We start from the raw sequence: 18,159 nt of genomic DNA, 5'->3' as shown, positions 1-18,159 counted from the left end.
CAAGTTCTGCATACGTTTTATTCCTAAATATTTTCTTGCAAAGTAAGAATCACAACCTAAAGCTACCCCTTCAGAAGCAGTCATATTCCACATTCCAGAGCCGCATTTGGCCTTTGTCTATCCCTCTCCTTTCATAGATTAGGAAACTGGGTCTTGAGAAATGACTTGACTTTTCCAAGGTCACACAGATAGATAGAATCCAGCTTACAAACAAAGGGACTTTTGTTTATGTTTTATTTCTTTTAATGTACTTTTCTTTTATTGTTTCTAACCCCTAAGCCAGAGTTCTTTCCACCGTGCAATTTCTCCTTGGTTTAACTTGAAGCCGGGTGGACAAAGGTTAAGACAAATTACCCCAAATAAAAATGTCATGAATGCATCGCATACAAAATGAAGTCGAGTCAATTTATGGCTTTAAGAGCACCTCTTTTTACGCCACAGGAGACAATGAAGAGTGAGCACACCCAGAGCAAATGTTGTCACAATTCCCTTGACCTGATCATCACTGGAGTCTTCATACTTTTCCTTTATTCAAAGTTACTTATTGCTTAGCCACTGGAGAGCTTGCACTGACAGCTGCCCAAACGCCCTCTTCTCTGACATACATATTCCTGCAGAGCTTTTCCTTAGCAGAAGCATTCTGTCCAATTTTTCTACTTTGTGGGCAGTCAGCCATGGTACACGAGCAACAAACTGTGACGGCTTAGATCCCCAAAATGGAATTTAGTGTAATCGTCCAACTCAGCAACAGTAATCTAGTGCGTATTTCATGGTCTGGAGAGCCACTGTGATTGTGCTAATTAGGCATAATGAGAAGCAGCTCAGGAAAATGACTGTAATTAATATTATTTTACATAGTCGTACTGAACAAGTCCAAGACGAGGTGAGGGAAAGGAGGAATCGAATATTTCTAAAGACCTCTGCATTTTAATCTAGGCCTAGAGGAGGTTTTGACAATTGATAATGAGATATGTGCCAAGTTCTTTGTGAATAATAGGTAAAATTCTGAGAGTTGTTTTTTTTTTAATATAGAAGAGATTCAAGATTATTCTTATAATGACAGGCACATGTATATCAGTTCTCTACAGCTGCATAGCAAACCATTCCAAAACACAGTGGCTTAAAACAGAACATTGACTTATTTTGTTCAAAATCTGCACTGTGGGCAGAACGTTTGTGTCCGCTCCACCTGGTATCCGTTGGGGCAGCTCCACTGAACGCTGAGTGATCCACATTCATGGTGGTCACACATGACTGGTAACTGGGTGCTGGCTTCAGCAGGGAGCTTTGGTTCTCCTTGCGTGGGCTTCCATGGGCTGCTCGGGCTTCCTCTTGAAATGGTGGCTGGCTTTCAAAAGTAATCTTCCCGAGGAGAGCCCAGCAGACGTCATTTTGCCTTGGAAATCATGTAGTGTCACTTCTGCTATAGTCTCAAGATTGCCCACATTCGAGGAGAATGGACACAGACCCCATAGCTCGATGGAAAGAGTGTCCAAGTCATATTGAAGAAGCATGTGTGGGGCGGGTGATTATGCTGTGGCTCTTTTTGTAAAATACAACCTGTCTCATCATACGCGTGCGCTGTGATGTGCCTTGAGTCAGAGGGCTAGTGTTGACTTGCAGTGAGCATTGGGAAATGATCTGACACTATAGCCTTTGCTACCTGTGTTACGTATGGAGGTGTATTTTGCAGACAGTATCACCTGTTTTATGTCAAAAGTATCTCAGCAGAAAAATAAAAAAGGCTGATGACTGCTTATCTGGAGGGCCATCTATTTGGATCAGGAAGGAGAAAGGCAAGGAGGAGACGAGGTAGAATTGAATGAGTTTTATCTATGGGAAGCTCAATCCGAAATCTCCGTTTAGTAATAATCAGATGTGAGAGAAGACACTGCTTGGCTGGTGGAGAAAAGAGGAGTGGATAACGACTCATTGAACTCTAGTCCCGTTTCCCTCACCCTCTGCCTATCAGCTTCTCCTCCATCGCTGGAATACGGAGCAGAGAGTGCGGAGCACACATCTCACTTATTTTATTATCATCTTATCATCTCATTATCATTGGGGTTAATCCATCAGTGGCATGTAAAGGCCATTAAATGCTGCGCCCTTTTCTAATATTCAAACACCACCTGTGCCAAGTCTCTCTTAGAGTGTGTAACCATAGATGGGAGACGTAAATAGGTTTTATTTCTCTCTAATGACAAGTTAATCCTCAAATTCAATTAGTCCCTGCTAATTGAATGCATGAATGTATATGGGTTTTTTCCATCTGCTGCAGCAATCCTTTTGAAGCTACTATTCGCATGGAAGAGGTTTCCTGTTTGGAGGAAAAACAAACAGCCCCCATCCAATGTTCCCTCCTGGCAGAAAAAGTCCACCTAGCTGCCAGAGGACCAGGACGTGTTCTCTTCCGAAACAGTCAATTCCACTTCCCTTGTTCACCACTGGAATTTGCCATAAACAGTGCAGGGACCAGATGTCTCTCTGAAAACGTCTCACTTGTTTATCTGTTGTTATGAAATTGTTCTCTGATTGTTTCACATGTCTAGGTCCCATCTCTGCAATTAGGCCCCACATACAAGGACCAGGTTTCTTATTGTGTTTTTTTCTCTTTGTTTGATCCAGACTCCATCTTTCACCGAAAACTCTATCGCACAAGAAACACATGAAGTACTTAATAAATACTTGGTTGATACTTGTGGCCTCATGATTCACTGGCTCCCATCTCAATACTCTTTGAACTTGGAATGAAGGAAGACATTCCAGGGAATGGAAGAAAGCCAACTTTACTGGCTCCTGCTAAACCTGGCAGTCAATTTTGGAATTGCCAATGTTTTAAAATCTCTTGGTAGCTAACGGTGCTTACTGGATGCACTGAAACACCATTGCAACTATTTCAACAGACCAGAAATGTTGATATTGTGGGTCAATCAGAGCCATATATACTAAGCAGTAATGGATGTTACTCCCTACAATATCAGTAATAAATGTTGGATCAGGGTTAAAACCAATTTCATGGGGTAAGAGCTATTTTTTGAGCATTGTGTTAGTGAAGACAAGTTCACAGGTCATGGGGCCCACTGGGTTCCCACTCGTCCACAATCATAGTATGTTCCTTTTAGCCAGCTGTGTAAAATTTGTGCCAACAGTCACAGTGGGACCAGAGAGGTTCATGACAATATCTTCTTGAGAATCTATACAACTCAAAATTAATATTTTCTCAAGTGATGATATATTATCATCTTTGAATGTAGTAGGTCAACGTTTTTGGTATATAGCACCACCTTCAAAAGTAATATCTAACTATTCCCTTAAAACTAGAAAAATACAAATTCACTTTTAGCATCAATATTACAGAATCCCATCAACTATTTTTGTTCAATAAATGTTAAGCTTCCACCAAGTGGGAGGATTTTTCATATTTGTAAAGGGTTTTAACCTGATTACATCTTACTAAATTCACGAACCCAAAATAATTACCGTACACATAACACTGTCCTTCTTAACATTTGGATACAGTAATATCTATTAAAATGCTTAGTACATTGTAAACTGCTTCAGCCATATAAGAGATTTAAAAAAAAAAAAATCTACTGTTCTCCAAAAGTCCTTCATCCCCAGAATATCGAGAGAATTTCCTTGAGATTGACGAACTTTGTTTATTTTTGCTTTTCCTGGCTCTTGGATGATAAAGCTCTAATCCTGAGAGGGTAAGAGAAGTGGAAGAACTAATAAATAAGGCCCTTGTTAGCCTCACAGATGAGTGGAAGGAAGATGACAAGTAGGAGAGGAGATGCTGCTGGCCTCAGCATCTCAGGACTTCCACAGAGGATCTTAGAGAAAGCATCAGGGCCTCTGGCTGCATCCGTTCCCTCAAGGTCAGCCCGCCTGCCTCCTGTGATAGGTCTTCTTGAATCCATTTGATGGATTTCAGCAGTGGCCTTCAGGACCTCTAAAGGGGACTTCAGTTGACAAAGTGTGCTCAGATCTCATTCAGTGATAGCTGCACGCAGAACTGACGTGGCCTGAAAGGGATGGATGGTTATGGGTTTTAACCAAACATCAAGAGTGCATGGGAAATGGTGTCTCAGGCCAGGATCCAAGGACAAATAAATGTGTTCTACAGCTCAAAGAGATGACAGGTTTATGGGTTTTCCGGGCATCAGGAAGCACTAATATTAAGCACCTTATCACTGCCTAGCAGCACTCTGACCGCTCTGTACCATGAAAGCCTTATTTTTAACTGAGAAGAATAGATTTAGCTCAAACGACACTGGAACAAAAAGGAAAGCCAAGGAGGCGTTAATATAGCAAAGGTCACTTTTGAGTAAGTACCCCAGGAAAATGCGCACGTAGCCAAAGTGTACAATTTAAAATAAAGATCAAATTTCTGGAGGCTGCCCTCACTTAGAAGTATAAAGATAGACGAGATCATTTGTATTTGGAGTTAATTTATAGTGAAACATTAATTTTGATTCTTCCCCATGATATCAGCATATGGTGAATGAATTGGAAGCATAGGAAAATTAAGCATTTAATTTCAGAGAAATGAAAAATAACTCTTAACTTTCACTGTAGCATCACGCTAAATCGACTAAGCAGTATCACATCTTAGAAGCAAGAATTATGAAGTAAATGGTTAGTGCTGAAGCTTGCTCAAAAGATACAAAATAGAATAGGCTTCTGTACATTAGTAAATCTTCAATGATATTTATTACAGAACAGATTTTACTGTCCAGTCTGTGAAGAGAAATAAAATGAAGCCTGACTTCCATTCTTCTTAGGAACGCATATAATCTTAAGAAGAAAAGAAAAGTAAGAATCTCTGTAAAGTAACAGGTGTTCACGTACACATCCACATGTAGTGCCTAAAGATTTCTTTAGTAGATTGCTAAAGAAATAGAGTAATGTTGGAATGATTTCCTAGGAGAGTTTTAAAAAATTGTTCAAAAAGGGAAGATTTGCATTGACAAGATGCGAGGAGAATTTTCTATAGAGAAACCAGCCAGCAGAGAGGCATAAAGGAAGAAGTGACAAGAAGTTTCACTCCATTAAAGGAAGGAAGTCTGAAAGGGGGTGGGGGGAGGAGAAGTGAGTCAGGAAGAGAGGAAAAAGGGGGTGCTGAAAGAATATCTTCTAAAATTCAGAGAGTGATGTGAGAGCAAAGATGTTTTTTTTTTCTTAAATCAATGAAAATCACTCAGCAACTCCATTTTCAGAATATATCCTGGGCCAAGACCATCACCCTCTTCCTCAAAGACAAAAGGAGCTTAAATATATACAGAGGGTGCCAGAAAATGTATACACATCTTAAGAAAGGAAAAACCTGTATTGAAATTGTAATACTCAATATATACCGATAACAAAAGATGAATACAAGTCACGTGTATACATTTTTTAGGGGGAGGGGCACCTCCAGTAGAAGAATGGGGAGATGTCTGGGAAATCAGATGCCTGATGAAAAATGACTGGCAAGGAGGAGCATGCTTTCTGAGAATAAGAAGAAGCCCACAGGATTAGTCAGGGAAGATCCCAGAAAGGGGTCTAGTCAGAGAAACAGCAAACAGGTACCGAAACAGTATGGTTTAAATGACCTTTGTGCTTCCTCGCAAAACACCACTCTAAGTTGTTTTTGCAATGGCTAAAATAATTGCCTTCACTTACTAGGATGAAAGAGGGGTTGGAAATGTCACCAGACTGAGCAAAACTGGAGAGGATTCCGGCTGCTTACAAATCTCCTTTTCAATAAGCCATGGGGCTTTGCTTTGTCAGGAGAAAAGGTGGAAGCTGCATAATGAAACAGTAATGCATTTTGTTACTTGTTAAAGAAAGCTACCAGTGTGAAAGCGGCCTGAAGCATTTATACATGTGCCAAGTTGGTTTCCTTTCTTTTCAGAAAGTGGGTCCATGATGAGGTGTGGGAATAGCAGTGCGGTTTGTCATCACAAGCAGAAATAATAGACTGGCACTTGTTTGCACGAATCCATACACATGCCCCAGAGAGAGCAACGCATAGGTGTCTCCAAAATACCTTTCCAAAATTGCAGATGGTTTTGGGTTTTCCCTCATGTGTTTCATTGCCCAGTATTCTTTCCTGGCTCAGAGGGCTGAGTCGATAGAGAGCAGAAGAGGCCTTAGATCGCAGCCAGCTCAGTCCACTGGATGAAGAGACCAAGGCCTGAGAGAACAGACATGCCCGAGATTACCCAGCCTGCCAAGCGCAGAGTTGGGGCAGGGACCTGGTTCTCCCCTCTCTGTGACCAAGGTTTTCTTCCTTGCCCTACCCTCCTCTCCCTGCTCCTGTGACCATTTACCCAGAATGACACAAGGCATTCTCGGCCTATTGGGCTGTAGTCTGAAGGAAATGCTTAGTTCCAGGAAACTGAGAAAACAATAGGCTTGAGTAATTTCTTAAGTCTATGCAAATAGGACCTATCCGGTCTATTTATAGAAAAATAGACTCCCATTTTGTTTTCTGGACATTGACAACTTCTCCAGCTCTCTTGCACTTTTACTCTCCTGCTTTGTCCCTTTCTTTTGTTCGGATTTGCAAGCAAACTATGTGCTAAGTATAGAGCTAAATGTTTTATCTATGGGATCTAATTTAATCCTCGTGATAAATCTACTAGACATGTACCTTGTCATTGTCATGATCCCCATTATAAGGATGAAAAAAACTGAGGCTTAGTGATGTTGAGTGATTTGCACAAGGCTAATACGTAGTAAAACCAAGATGCCAACCCAGCATGGGAAAGCCTGACGAGAGACACCGCCTTCCTTCTTCGGCTGTGTAGACTGTCAAATAGTGCGACGGCGTCATTAGGTGGTGAAATGAGGTCCTCTCTTCCCAACATTTCCCGTCTTTCCCAGAAAGATGCAGTTTTAGGTTTGTCCCCATGCCGCATACTTTTCTGGCTCTGATGAAGGAAGGTGCAGAAAACAAAGTTGCAGTGCTGGGGAAAGGAAGTGCTGTAGTGATGAACTCTTCTAGGTGTTCTGTGGAGTTATGTTGTATGAAGCGAAGAGAGGCACACCCTAAAATTTGAGGCACCCAAAATGGACCCAGAAAATGAAGAATGACATAGAAAGCTGGCAAAATGAGGAAGCATGTAGTTGACTTCAGTATTCTGGCAAAGAGCTGGACTGAATGAATATTTTCACAGCTCTATCCGGGATAGCACAGGCTTCAGTAGCTCTGATCGACAGCCTGGGCAAACAAAAACACACCCGCCGAAACTGCCTCCAAGATACGGAAACACACAGGTGGAAGTAACAGAGCCAGGACTAACTTTCTAGGAAGCTACTGAACAAGTAACAACACAATCTAATATTCTGCAACTGGTGGTCATGCAGAGATGCGTAGGCCGATATCACAATTCAGGGCCACCAGCCATCAGTTCTTGCCTTAAAATAAGCCTTAGGTGGAACATACTGGGGACAAAGTTTCCATTGGATATTAGGGTTTCTAGCCAAGTAGAAAACAGACAAGTGGAGTAACAACTATCCTCACATATTGTCCGAATACAACTTGGTTAAATGGGTTCTAATGTAACCCAGATCACATCATTCCATATAGTAACAAATCTTAAACACAGTAAACTTCAAAAAGCAAGCACAGTTGGATTCTTCATTTCTGCCACCATAGATGACTACACAGGGACCAAGTCAGGTATTTCCAATTCCGTTTTTAAGCACTTATCTGTAGCAGAAGTGACTTATCTGTAGGAATGAAATCTACGATAGCTTCACTGCCAGGAGATTTATGATACATCATGTTTTTTAATGAACTCCTCTCCATTCCATTTAAAAGCGAACCAGGTTAGCCTTCCTCCCTTCCTCTCTTTTTTCTGTTACTTTCTTATTTTGCAATGTTTTAAAGATTTTAACTTAAGTATTCTCTGAGGCCAAAGGCAATCTAAAGCAAAACTGTAGGTAAATCTTAGTAAAGAGCACACCCCACCCACACACATACACATCTATAATAAGGCTTCAAAAGATAATTAGATAATTATCACCAACAAAGCATTCCAAAGCAACCAAAAGGATCAAAGGCTTATATGGTTGCAATCAACAGTGAGAGTTAATAAAAGGGAATGAGAGAGAACAGTAGAGTCAGGACTTGAATAAAGTAACAGAACCTGGTTTGGGAAAGCCTAGAGGTTTTGGTTTTGTTTTGTTTGCTTGTTCTGCTTTATTTTGTTTTTTAATCAGCAGAGATCGTCTGTTTTCCTAGGATTTGTGAAAGAAGACGAGCCAAGAAAAAGCATGCTGTCATTTATTCCTTTCCTTTCACACAGTCTTTGGGGTGCACCCAGGGAGACCACCATAAAAGGCCATCTTTTCAGCACATTAGTAAGTGAATTGCTTTGGAAAAGGACCAGGACTAACCTACCTTCTACAATGCGGAACAATGCTAATGAGGCAACAATGGAATTCAAAGACGTGCATTGAAAGCTTCTGTTTGCCAACACTACGTACTGCAGCAAATGTAACAGTGAGACTTGTATAGAGGGACTCAATTCTGTGCCAGGGCATAGCCTAGAATGGGGCAACATCTCTATTCATGGGGTTTATAGTTCAACAAGGGCAACACCACCCATGGGGGAAAAATTGGAACACACTCAAAAAAAAAAAACCCAGGAAATGAATAGAGAAGGGGAACTCATGGGCATTTGAGTTGTCAGGAAAATTCATCATTGTTTGTCCTTAGAATCTATGGAGGTGGTTCCAAGGCATGGGAATTAATGAGCACTGAGGAGGGACCTGAAGGAAGAACCATGAAAGTGGTCTGCCATAGAGATGGGAGGCGCTGATACCAGCCGTATGGCTGAGTGGATACCAGGGACATGGGTTCTGGAGAGGGATCCTTGAGCAGGGAATGGAAACAATTCACAAAAGCAACATGAGCTAAACCAGGATGAGGAAGAGCCTCAAAAGTGAGCACTAAAACACTTGAATCTAATTAAAAAGCCAATGGGGGATTCCCTGGTCAGCAACTGAATACCGGGCAAAACAGAACACTCTAGCAACTTTGCATTAACCCCAAGTCATTGCAAAGTGGCATACTGTGATGACCAATATGAAAAGCGCTTCTTAGCAAGGCCATTAAAAATCTGCAGACGTTTCCATCTGTAGCATCAGCTATGTTTACTCATCCAATTTTGCTAATTAATAGTCTATAGAAACTAAAAGAAAAAACATTAAACTTTCTCAATCAACTCTATTATCCTGGTCATAATAATTGTCTTTCCATTGTGATTTTCCTTAAGAAAATAGCTACCTTTCAAGAATTCTACCTTTTAAAGAATGAGTGCTATTGACAGGAAATTAGATCCTTGTTCCTTGATTAAGGAAGTATCGGGATAGGAGAAGTGGATCAAAAATATGAGTATACCTTTTAATTCTTCTTAGGGAAACTCATACAGATTGTTGGCACTTCCTCTCAAGAGAGTCAACTATTTTGAAAGTGAACAGACATTAGTGGGAGGATGGCCTCCTGTCAGGGCACTGGCCCAGAGGCATTCTGGGAAGCCCGTAAAATAAGCAGGCTAAGATGACAGACTCTGAGAGCTGGGAGCCAGCGAAGCAGCCTGGGCACTGGAGGTGGCTCCAGGAGCAATTTAAATGATGAAGTGATAGGCACTAAATGCAGAGGGAACTCATAGGACAGGGCAATCAATCACTGCCAAGCTTATCTTCTGACAAGGAGTAGGACTCCAGCTTCCAGATGTACCATTAAAATGTAATGTCTCCCCTGGGATTGCGCATGGCAGGTTTCCCTGAAGCTTCGGGTTCACTCAGTTAACTAATTATGAGAAAATGTGACATTGGTATTTATTTTTTCTACAGGGACAAATCCTTCCCAGCAGGAGGGAGAAGTTGTTGTTTTTGTTCTGTTTTGTTTTGTCATTAAAAAGAAATGACTGACACAGTAGTAAATAAACTCTTGTTAGCGAGAAAAATTTTTTTTCTCTATAATACTGTCAATTCACTTTAATGCTCATGATCGTTTCTTTTGTTTTCTGTGGACATAGTGGGTAAATGAGCAAGAGTCAGGTGTTAGAACCGGGTTTGAAAATGAATTCGACTACGTACTAGATCACTAGTGTGATCTTAAGCAAATTATGTAAGAACTCTGCGCCTGTTTCCCCAACGAGAAAATTGAGTATAATATCTACTCTGCAGTGTTACTGGCGAAAGATTAAATGAAATAATGTAGCTAAAGCACTTTAGCACAGTGTCTCCACATAATAAGCACTCAATAAATTTTAGCCTTTATTCTGGCTAATGACTCTGATCCTCTATTATATAAATAGAAACATTGTATATTTCACGAACGCCTCATATCATCAATTCTACATGACTGCACATCTAATCATGAACTGAACCTTTATTTTAGCATTATAAGCTAAACTGCGCAATTAACCTTTGACTCCTCCTCACCCAGATGGAAGAAGCCTTCCAGTGAAAATATTTAATAATAATGTTGAAGGAAACACTTTTTCTCCAACACCACCATCACCACCACCACCACCATCACCACCACCATCACCACCATCACCACCACCATTACCACCATCACCACCACCACCATCACCACCACCACCACCACCATCACCACCTCCCCTTTCCCCCAGCACATATTTTAACTTCCCAAAGGCAGTATGTAATGCTGAGCAAACATCACAATAAACTTACACCTGGATAGCATCATGTTTGGGGTGCTTTTAACAAATTGGAAAGAGATTTCATGGCTGATTTCCCATTTGAACTCCCAGCAGTCCCATGATGTGGGCAGGGTAGACATGACGAGCCCCTTTTTACAGGTAAGAAACTGAGACTAAGAGAAGGTAAACGACAAAGCCACAATATTCAAGCCTATTTTCTATGAAAGGATAATCTGTGGTAATTGAGAATACCAGGGTTATTGGACTTGGGGAAATTAGATTTCCTCAAGAATGAAGTTTGTTTTGAAGATAGAATGACCAGTTATGAGAGAATGCAATCATTGGTGGAAAGCAAACAAAATAGAAAGACAAGAGGCATAGGACTTTATATTCCAATTTCACAATCCATTTGCCCAGTGTGCCTCAATTTTTCTACTCATAAGTTTGAGAAAGCAAAAATGCCACTTCTTAACTCTCTCACCAGTATTTCGCATTGTTATTACCATGCACAAATGTAAGCTTAATAATACGACATTCAAGAGATTTTATGCAAACCAAATATGAACACTTAAAAATGTATTAACATCAGAAAACATATTTTAAGTGCTAGTGGAAAAGGATAAGAATATTTTCCCAAATATGGGCCAGATGATGATGAAAAAAATTAAATAAGATTAGAATAATCACCACTATAATTTTACATTACATATTTGAATTATTTTTGGAAGTTGCAGAATCACACTAAGAGGCATGGACATGCAAAAAATTTTTTGAAGCCATGAATATATAAAAGCCCTCTAACTTGGATAATGTTTCTTCAGCCAATCACATAAACCAGTTCTTAAAATAATGAATTCTGAAGTGCTGTTAGTACTAAGTCTTTCTGGTGGTAGTCACCTTCCAGGGTCACTGACATATGCTCACTGACAGCTCATAACCCCTTAAGAATTCCTAGAGGACCAAAGAATTGTAATTCAGAAGTCCCCTCCAGTTTTCAGAATGGGGGATAAGTTCTTATTGATTAGAAAACAAAAGCAAACAAAGGTCATTAAGGGAAACTTAATTCAAAATAAAAACCAAACACAAGTTTTCCATTTATCATTTGGGTCTGGAAGCCCCAAAACCTCTAAGTATGCCATAAAAAAAACTAGTCCTACCAACATCGATAAGCAAACTACCACTCAATAGTAGGTCATCATTAGGGGGTCCACTGTCTAGATGTAATGTTACTAAAGTATAGAGCATGGATAGAAGGGGAAAGATGACAAAAGAAGAGATAAGCAGTAGAGGAAGACAAAGATTTCTTCATTTAGGACTTTCTATTACACATGAAAATACATATTGGAAAGTTGAAACAATTTCATCCTACAGGTAATGGGAGTAAATATTTACTATAGAACAATCAGTTTGGTGCTATCTTAGTATGCAGTGAATTAGAGGAAGGAAATCTAGACGTATGACTACCAGTAAAAGACACTTTTAAAAGTCCAAGTTAAGACATGGAGAGGCCCTAAACTAAAGCAATGGGGATAGAAAAGAGAATAGAGATAAAAGAAATATAAAAAACAGAGTGACCAGGTAGAAACAAGGGATGAAGAGGGAAGCTTAAAGTAGCTTTCATATTCTTTTACTTGGCTGGCTGAATGGAAAATGGTACGCTTAGCTAAATTAGGGAGTTCATGAAGAAAGCCAGTAGTACTCTTAAGAGTTCTAGTTTTCCCTCTTTTATAAGATTCATTGAATTTCACTTTGTTTTGCAGGAGGTGTATGTCATTCCACCATCCCCTTCCCCACTAGACCCATAAAGCTCCTTGAGGGGAAAAATTCTGTATCACACACCACAATAGCTTGTTTGTATAATGTGATTATATAGCATAATTAATCTATGATAGACACTTAATGAACATTTTTGAATGACTCATTGAATAAATGAACAACCGCAAAGGGTCGATGTCACAAAACCATGCATTTTATCCTTTGAATAAAACAGTTGTTTCTTAAAATGAAAAGACTGTACCTAGGCTGGGTAACAACTCATAGCACTTACCAATTAGCTTAATATCAGACTCCCAACACCCTTTGCAAATACCAATGTCCAAACGGAAAGGGACTTTTGGGAATATCTACGACAAGCCCCCCTTTAGAAAAAAATCTGTGATTCAGAGAAGGTACATGGCTCACCCAAAGTCACAAAAAGTTTCTGGTGATGGGACAGCAATCAGGCAGAATATACTCAACTTTAATATTTGTCAGTCAAAATGGTTGTAACGTATTTGAAGAAACAAAAGACATTAAATTTAGCTACGGTGAATTAAGATTTTAAAAGTGCTTGATATTTTACACTAAAAAAAAAAAAAGGTAAACACCTTAGAGATACTTTCTCAAATAATTCTTCCTTCTGACAATGAAATGCAAGGACCAGAATTCAACTTTTAATCCTGAATTAGTACAAGTAAGACAGATTCTTACCGTGATCTTCTGAAGAGACTGGTGACCTAAAACGAGATAATAACCATGATAAATCTTTTGTAAATAATACTGATAATTATAAGTAAAACAATGATCAAGAGTAATCTCCGAGAAATTATATCCCCAAAATTCAGTTAAATAGAAATTCAGTAGAGTAGATAGTGTACCTAATGGTTGGTTGCATGGAATATTGCAATCAATAACTTCCAAAGCTTACCTGGATTGGTTGAGTGGCAGATGTTACTAAAATGTCTACTGCATGGTGTTACAGGACTGTACAAACTTAGTTAAATCTGGCTTTACACATGCAAAAAAAAGATAACTCATAGAAATGCAATAATAGATGAAATCCTGTGATATCAGAATGTCACTAAGTGCCCAAGTCCCGGCCTCCAGGAAAAAATGCCAGAGATCTAAATAAGTACTAGACTGAGTGTCCATAGTAAAAAGAAATCTACTTGGACAGTAAAACATAAGAGAAAGGAGTTGAAAAAAAAATGGCAGGTCTTTTGTTTCCACTCTTTGTGGTATTTAATATTTGAATGACACTAACCCTCTATTTCAGGCTATTTGTCTCTAAACCTGTGAGAATCAGAAAGAGGAAAGAGGGCAACCATTGGGGTCCCACAGAACTTGTATAAATCAATGACTTGTGCATGCTATTTGGGGTTCAGTGCTAATTATGATAGTCAGATAGCAATGGAACATCAGATCAATCCCTTTCACAACAGAAACTTTTTTTCTTCCTCAGTTGACTACTAATTGAGTTACTTTGAACAATATAAACACACATCACCATGTGGGTGAATTCCCCGCAAGCTTGAACTATACAATCTTGACTACTAACTCGTTCTTTTATGGGTAGAGAGAGACGTGTAATACTGGATTCAGAGGTGTTAGAATCTTGAAGGAAAAAGCGAGATGTCAATCGGGAGGAGTCTTCCCCTCTAGACAATCAGCTTCCTGGCACTCACAGCAGGGAGGTGACCAAAAGTAAATGCAAGAGTTTGGTAATGAAGTTACCCATGAATATCATAATTTTTGAGATGTGATGACAAACGTTGGGAAAAGAATGATTCAGTGGATGCATAGTGGTTTAAGGAAAATTTTAGCTAGTTTGGGATCCCTGATACTGCTTTACTTTTATTTTTGTCCATTATGTGAGGGAAGAGCAAAGCATTAGGTTGGTGCAAAAGTAACTGCGGTGTAAAAGGTTTAAAAATTGCAAAAACCGCAATTACTAACCTAATATAAAGACACAGTAGTGTCATCAGTGATGAAGTGTCTAATCCTTTAACCTTAACAGGTCTCTTCAAGTCAATTTTTGTGTGTGAAAATGACAGAAAGTCCCAAGATTTGGTGGAGATAAAACCGGCATCTGGGAGACGAACGCAGGGAGCAGTGAGCAGGCACCTAACACCATCCTAAGTTATCACTGCAGAGTCAGCTGCTGGAGAAATGCCATCTGGCCTCCAGGAACTGATCTACCTTCTCCTTGGAGTTCCCATTGCATACTGTTCACACACTGGTCTTCCCCCCTAGGTTGTGAGCTCCTTGAAAACTAGCACCATATCTTACTTAAAACATAGCGGGTCCCTGATTAAAATGTGTTGAATCGAATAAATTGTAGCACCACTGCCCCGGTGTTCAGACTCAGACACATTCCAGAGCTCCTCAAAAAGTCATCACGGCACCTTCAAACTACCTTCAAGACAAGTTTGTCAGCACCTAGGCCAGCTGTGAGGGAAGAGCCTCAGGAGTGACCCTGAAGCTCCAGATGGGTGACAGTGTGGGGACACTCAAGGCCAAAAGACACCTAATACACCCAGCAATGGAGATACCCACCCTCTGCCTTAACAATTAGGGAAATAAAAGAGGAGACAGGGGGTGTTGAATAGAGGTCCAATGGGATTGGAAGGTGAGTTGAAAGAAAAACATATATTGAAATAATAGATCATTTCTGAAGCTGCCCACGGCATAAAAAGAGTCAGTAACAAGGAAACTTCTTTTCTCCTGATGTTTTCTGATGGGAAGTTAAGCAAAAACATGTCTTGGATTGTTTGCAATTAATTTGTCACAGAGTTATAGGGACAAAGGAAAACTCAGACCAATGAACAACGCAATGTCCCAGGTGGAGGGCTGGGGGGTTGCTGCCTTTCTGTGAAGACAAAGCACTAATATTAAATCTGAAAAATTCCAGATGGCTCCGTTTACGTCCCAAGGGGATGCAGTCTGTGGTATGTCCAGGCGGTGGGGAAGAACTATCGATTTCAGAGTGTTTTCTGAGGATTAGTCACGTTGAGTTTCTGTGCTGAATGTCTCCCACACGCCTGGATTTGTGGAATTTCAAGACATATGGAGTATTTCAATCCTCACTCACTATTTCACCTTTCACTGTAACGAGTCACTAAATTATACAACCGAGACATGTACATCATACATTACGCCTGGAAATGGGCATAAAAAGTTTTACAGAACTTAGCTCAGCAGGGAAGAAATCTTGTGAAATCAGCAATATAAGTAGTTATTTTTAAAACAGAGGGTTGAGTTCCAGGAACAGATAATCTCCCTCAAACTGACGACTAAGGGATGCACGAAAGCTCGAGGCCTCTTCTTCCCACTGCACCTGAAAGACTGGTGTTTTGTCCCAGAATGTTTATTTCTCCTCCATATACCCTTTGTCTTGGAGATAGCATCTGCCCTCACAACGTAAACTGTGAAGAGTGTTCAAATAACTCCAGGATTTTTCCTCACCACGTCTTTCCTCACCACTCATCTTTTATTATGGTCTATAGAATACTTATATTTTATGCTGCATTATTTTATTTCTTTTGGTTCATTTTTATTTACATTTACTTCAAATTCAGCAAAGTATAATAAAAACCAAACTCATGTCTTGCATTTCAAAATTTCTTTCTATTTTATCAAACCTGAATAATTATTATTCAGCTCTGAATCTTTCACATTGTGTTGATTCAAACCTGAGTAATAATTATTACTTGAGACCCTTATTAAGGACCAGGGCCTGTGCCAAATGATGAGGACACGAAGATGAACAAGATAACTGTTTCAAGGAACTCATAATCTAGTGGAGAAAAAAATATGTAAATAAATGATTATAATTAAATGAAAAAAGTGTAATGATCAAAATATATATGAAGTAGAGAGGTAGCATGGAAGAAAGGGAGATCGACTCTGTTCCAAAAGGGAGAAAAAAGGCTTCAGAAAGCAAGAGCCTTCTGAGCTGGGCTTCGCAGGATAAGCAGGAGCTTAGCAGGTAAGTAAGAAAGGGGGAGAATTCCAGGTAGAAGCAATAGGCATGTGAAAGGAGGACAGATAGGAAATTTCACAATATGTTATCAGATATACAAGGAACTCAGTGTTGCTAAAATGTAAAAGAGTAATAAAAGTTAGGACTAGAGCCACAAGAGGTAGGGGCCATACAGGGCATGCGTGAGGGGCCTCTTCCTTGCTGAGATTGTAATTTACCTTCTCAGCTAAATGGAGCAAAATTCTGAAGCAGAGAGGATGCACATTCTCATTTGTGCTTTGGAACAGGCAGGCTCTGGAGAGCAGACTACAAAAAAAGCAAGAATAAAGGCAGAAGATACATTACAGACTATGATTGCAGACTCCCACATTAATTTCTCTGCTCTTCAATTATTTTTGAAATTCATGGGAAATAACAGAGAGAACGAGAATCAGCAAAGGACCCATCGTCCTGACTAAACTAGAAGATTCCTGCAAACCGGAGGCATTATATATGAAGGAGAGCTACTAAGTTTAGTAAAATTGGACCACGTTTCAGGGAGACAGAGAGAGGCTTTCGATCTTATTCAACTTAAGAGACATGAGCTGCATCACACACCATAAAACCCGTTGACAGAAAGCCCTCTACTCTGAGTCCCGCATCCTGCTAGTCAGAACTAGAATCAAACTCCGATAAAATGCTGCTGAGAAAGAGTTTGAAGACAACAGACCAAAGACAAGATTTCGGAAACACACCAACCCACCCTCCCCATCCCAAACTGACCGTTCCCAAAACAACTCACCCCATGCAACTACGAGAAATGAACAAGAAAGGAACCAGCGTGGTATCTACACAAAACCACCCCAGAAGGAAGCAGGACAAGAATTTGGTGACAAACAAATGGAGGCTGGGAACATACTAAAAAGATGGCGTCATGAAGCAGGTAAAAATTAACAGATGTCTGAGAAATTTAGAAATGGAAAAAAAGGAAAGGAAGGGATGACGGAAGATATAAAGGGAGGAAGGAATAAGGGATGGAAATAGAGCCTTCTGTGAACAGAAACTTGAAGAAGAAATACCACAATCAAGACATAGTTATAAAACTACGGTAGAGACAAAGAACAAAGGTTCGCCCCAATTCTTCGAATTACTGCTTTATAGAGAAAGCCCGAGGGCTTTTTCTACTGTCACCACTGCACTGGGAAAAGAAGAGGAAGAGAAGGAGAATAACAGTTAAAATATATTTAAAAATGATCCATTCATTTATTCATCCATTTGCTTGCTTTGTGGAAGTGTTTTGCTTTTTCTCACTTTGATTTATTTTTCTGTAATTTTGATTTGAAGATTTGCTGGTAAAAGTCCTCTTGCCAATGTTAATCCTGTTTAGTAGAAGAATATTCATACTTCTCTCTGAAGGCAACACTTCACAAACTAGGGTACACATGGGAACTTGAAAATGAGGGAAGCTCTAGGAAAACAAGACACTGCTTTTAGATGGGGAATTATGTAATTTAACTGGCAAAATGATAATACTATTTTCACACTGAAACTGGAACAGCCATATTATGGATCCAAAAGCAAAAGTCCCTTGAATTCTTAAAATAAAGCAAATACCCGCTTAGGGACCTTGGAGACATTGCCTGACGCTGACTACTTCAAACACAGATTTTTTTTTTTTTTTTTTTAAGTTTATTGCTTTATTTTGCTTTTCTTTTCATCTCATGGTTTGAATTCAGTAGCATCCTTGGCTTTCCTACTTGGCCCTTCCTTGGA

The 18,159-nt window shown here is 39.7% G+C and overlaps 1 protein-coding gene across 2 annotated transcripts in view; it reads right to left on the bottom strand.

The window, feature by feature from the left end:
* DGKI (diacylglycerol kinase iota) overlaps window positions 1-18,159 on the bottom strand; it is a 382,485-nt gene that overhangs the window by 34,200 nt on the left and 330,126 nt on the right. For both annotated transcript variants that reach the window (XM_033099050.1, XM_033099049.1), the window contains one exon: window positions 13,137-13,162. In XM_033099050.1, coding sequence (XP_032954941.1) covers window positions 13,137-13,162 — 26 coding nt within the window. The remainder of the gene's footprint in view (window positions 1-13,136; window positions 13,163-18,159) is intronic.

Source organism: Rhinolophus ferrumequinum, chromosome 26 (genome assembly GCF_004115265.2).
Source record: "Rhinolophus ferrumequinum isolate MPI-CBG mRhiFer1 chromosome 26, mRhiFer1_v1.p, whole genome shotgun sequence".
Lineage (NCBI taxonomy): Eukaryota > Metazoa > Chordata > Mammalia > Chiroptera > Rhinolophidae > Rhinolophus > Rhinolophus ferrumequinum.
Note: the sequence above shows the minus strand (reverse complement) of the source record. Positions and strands in the feature narration are given on the sequence as shown.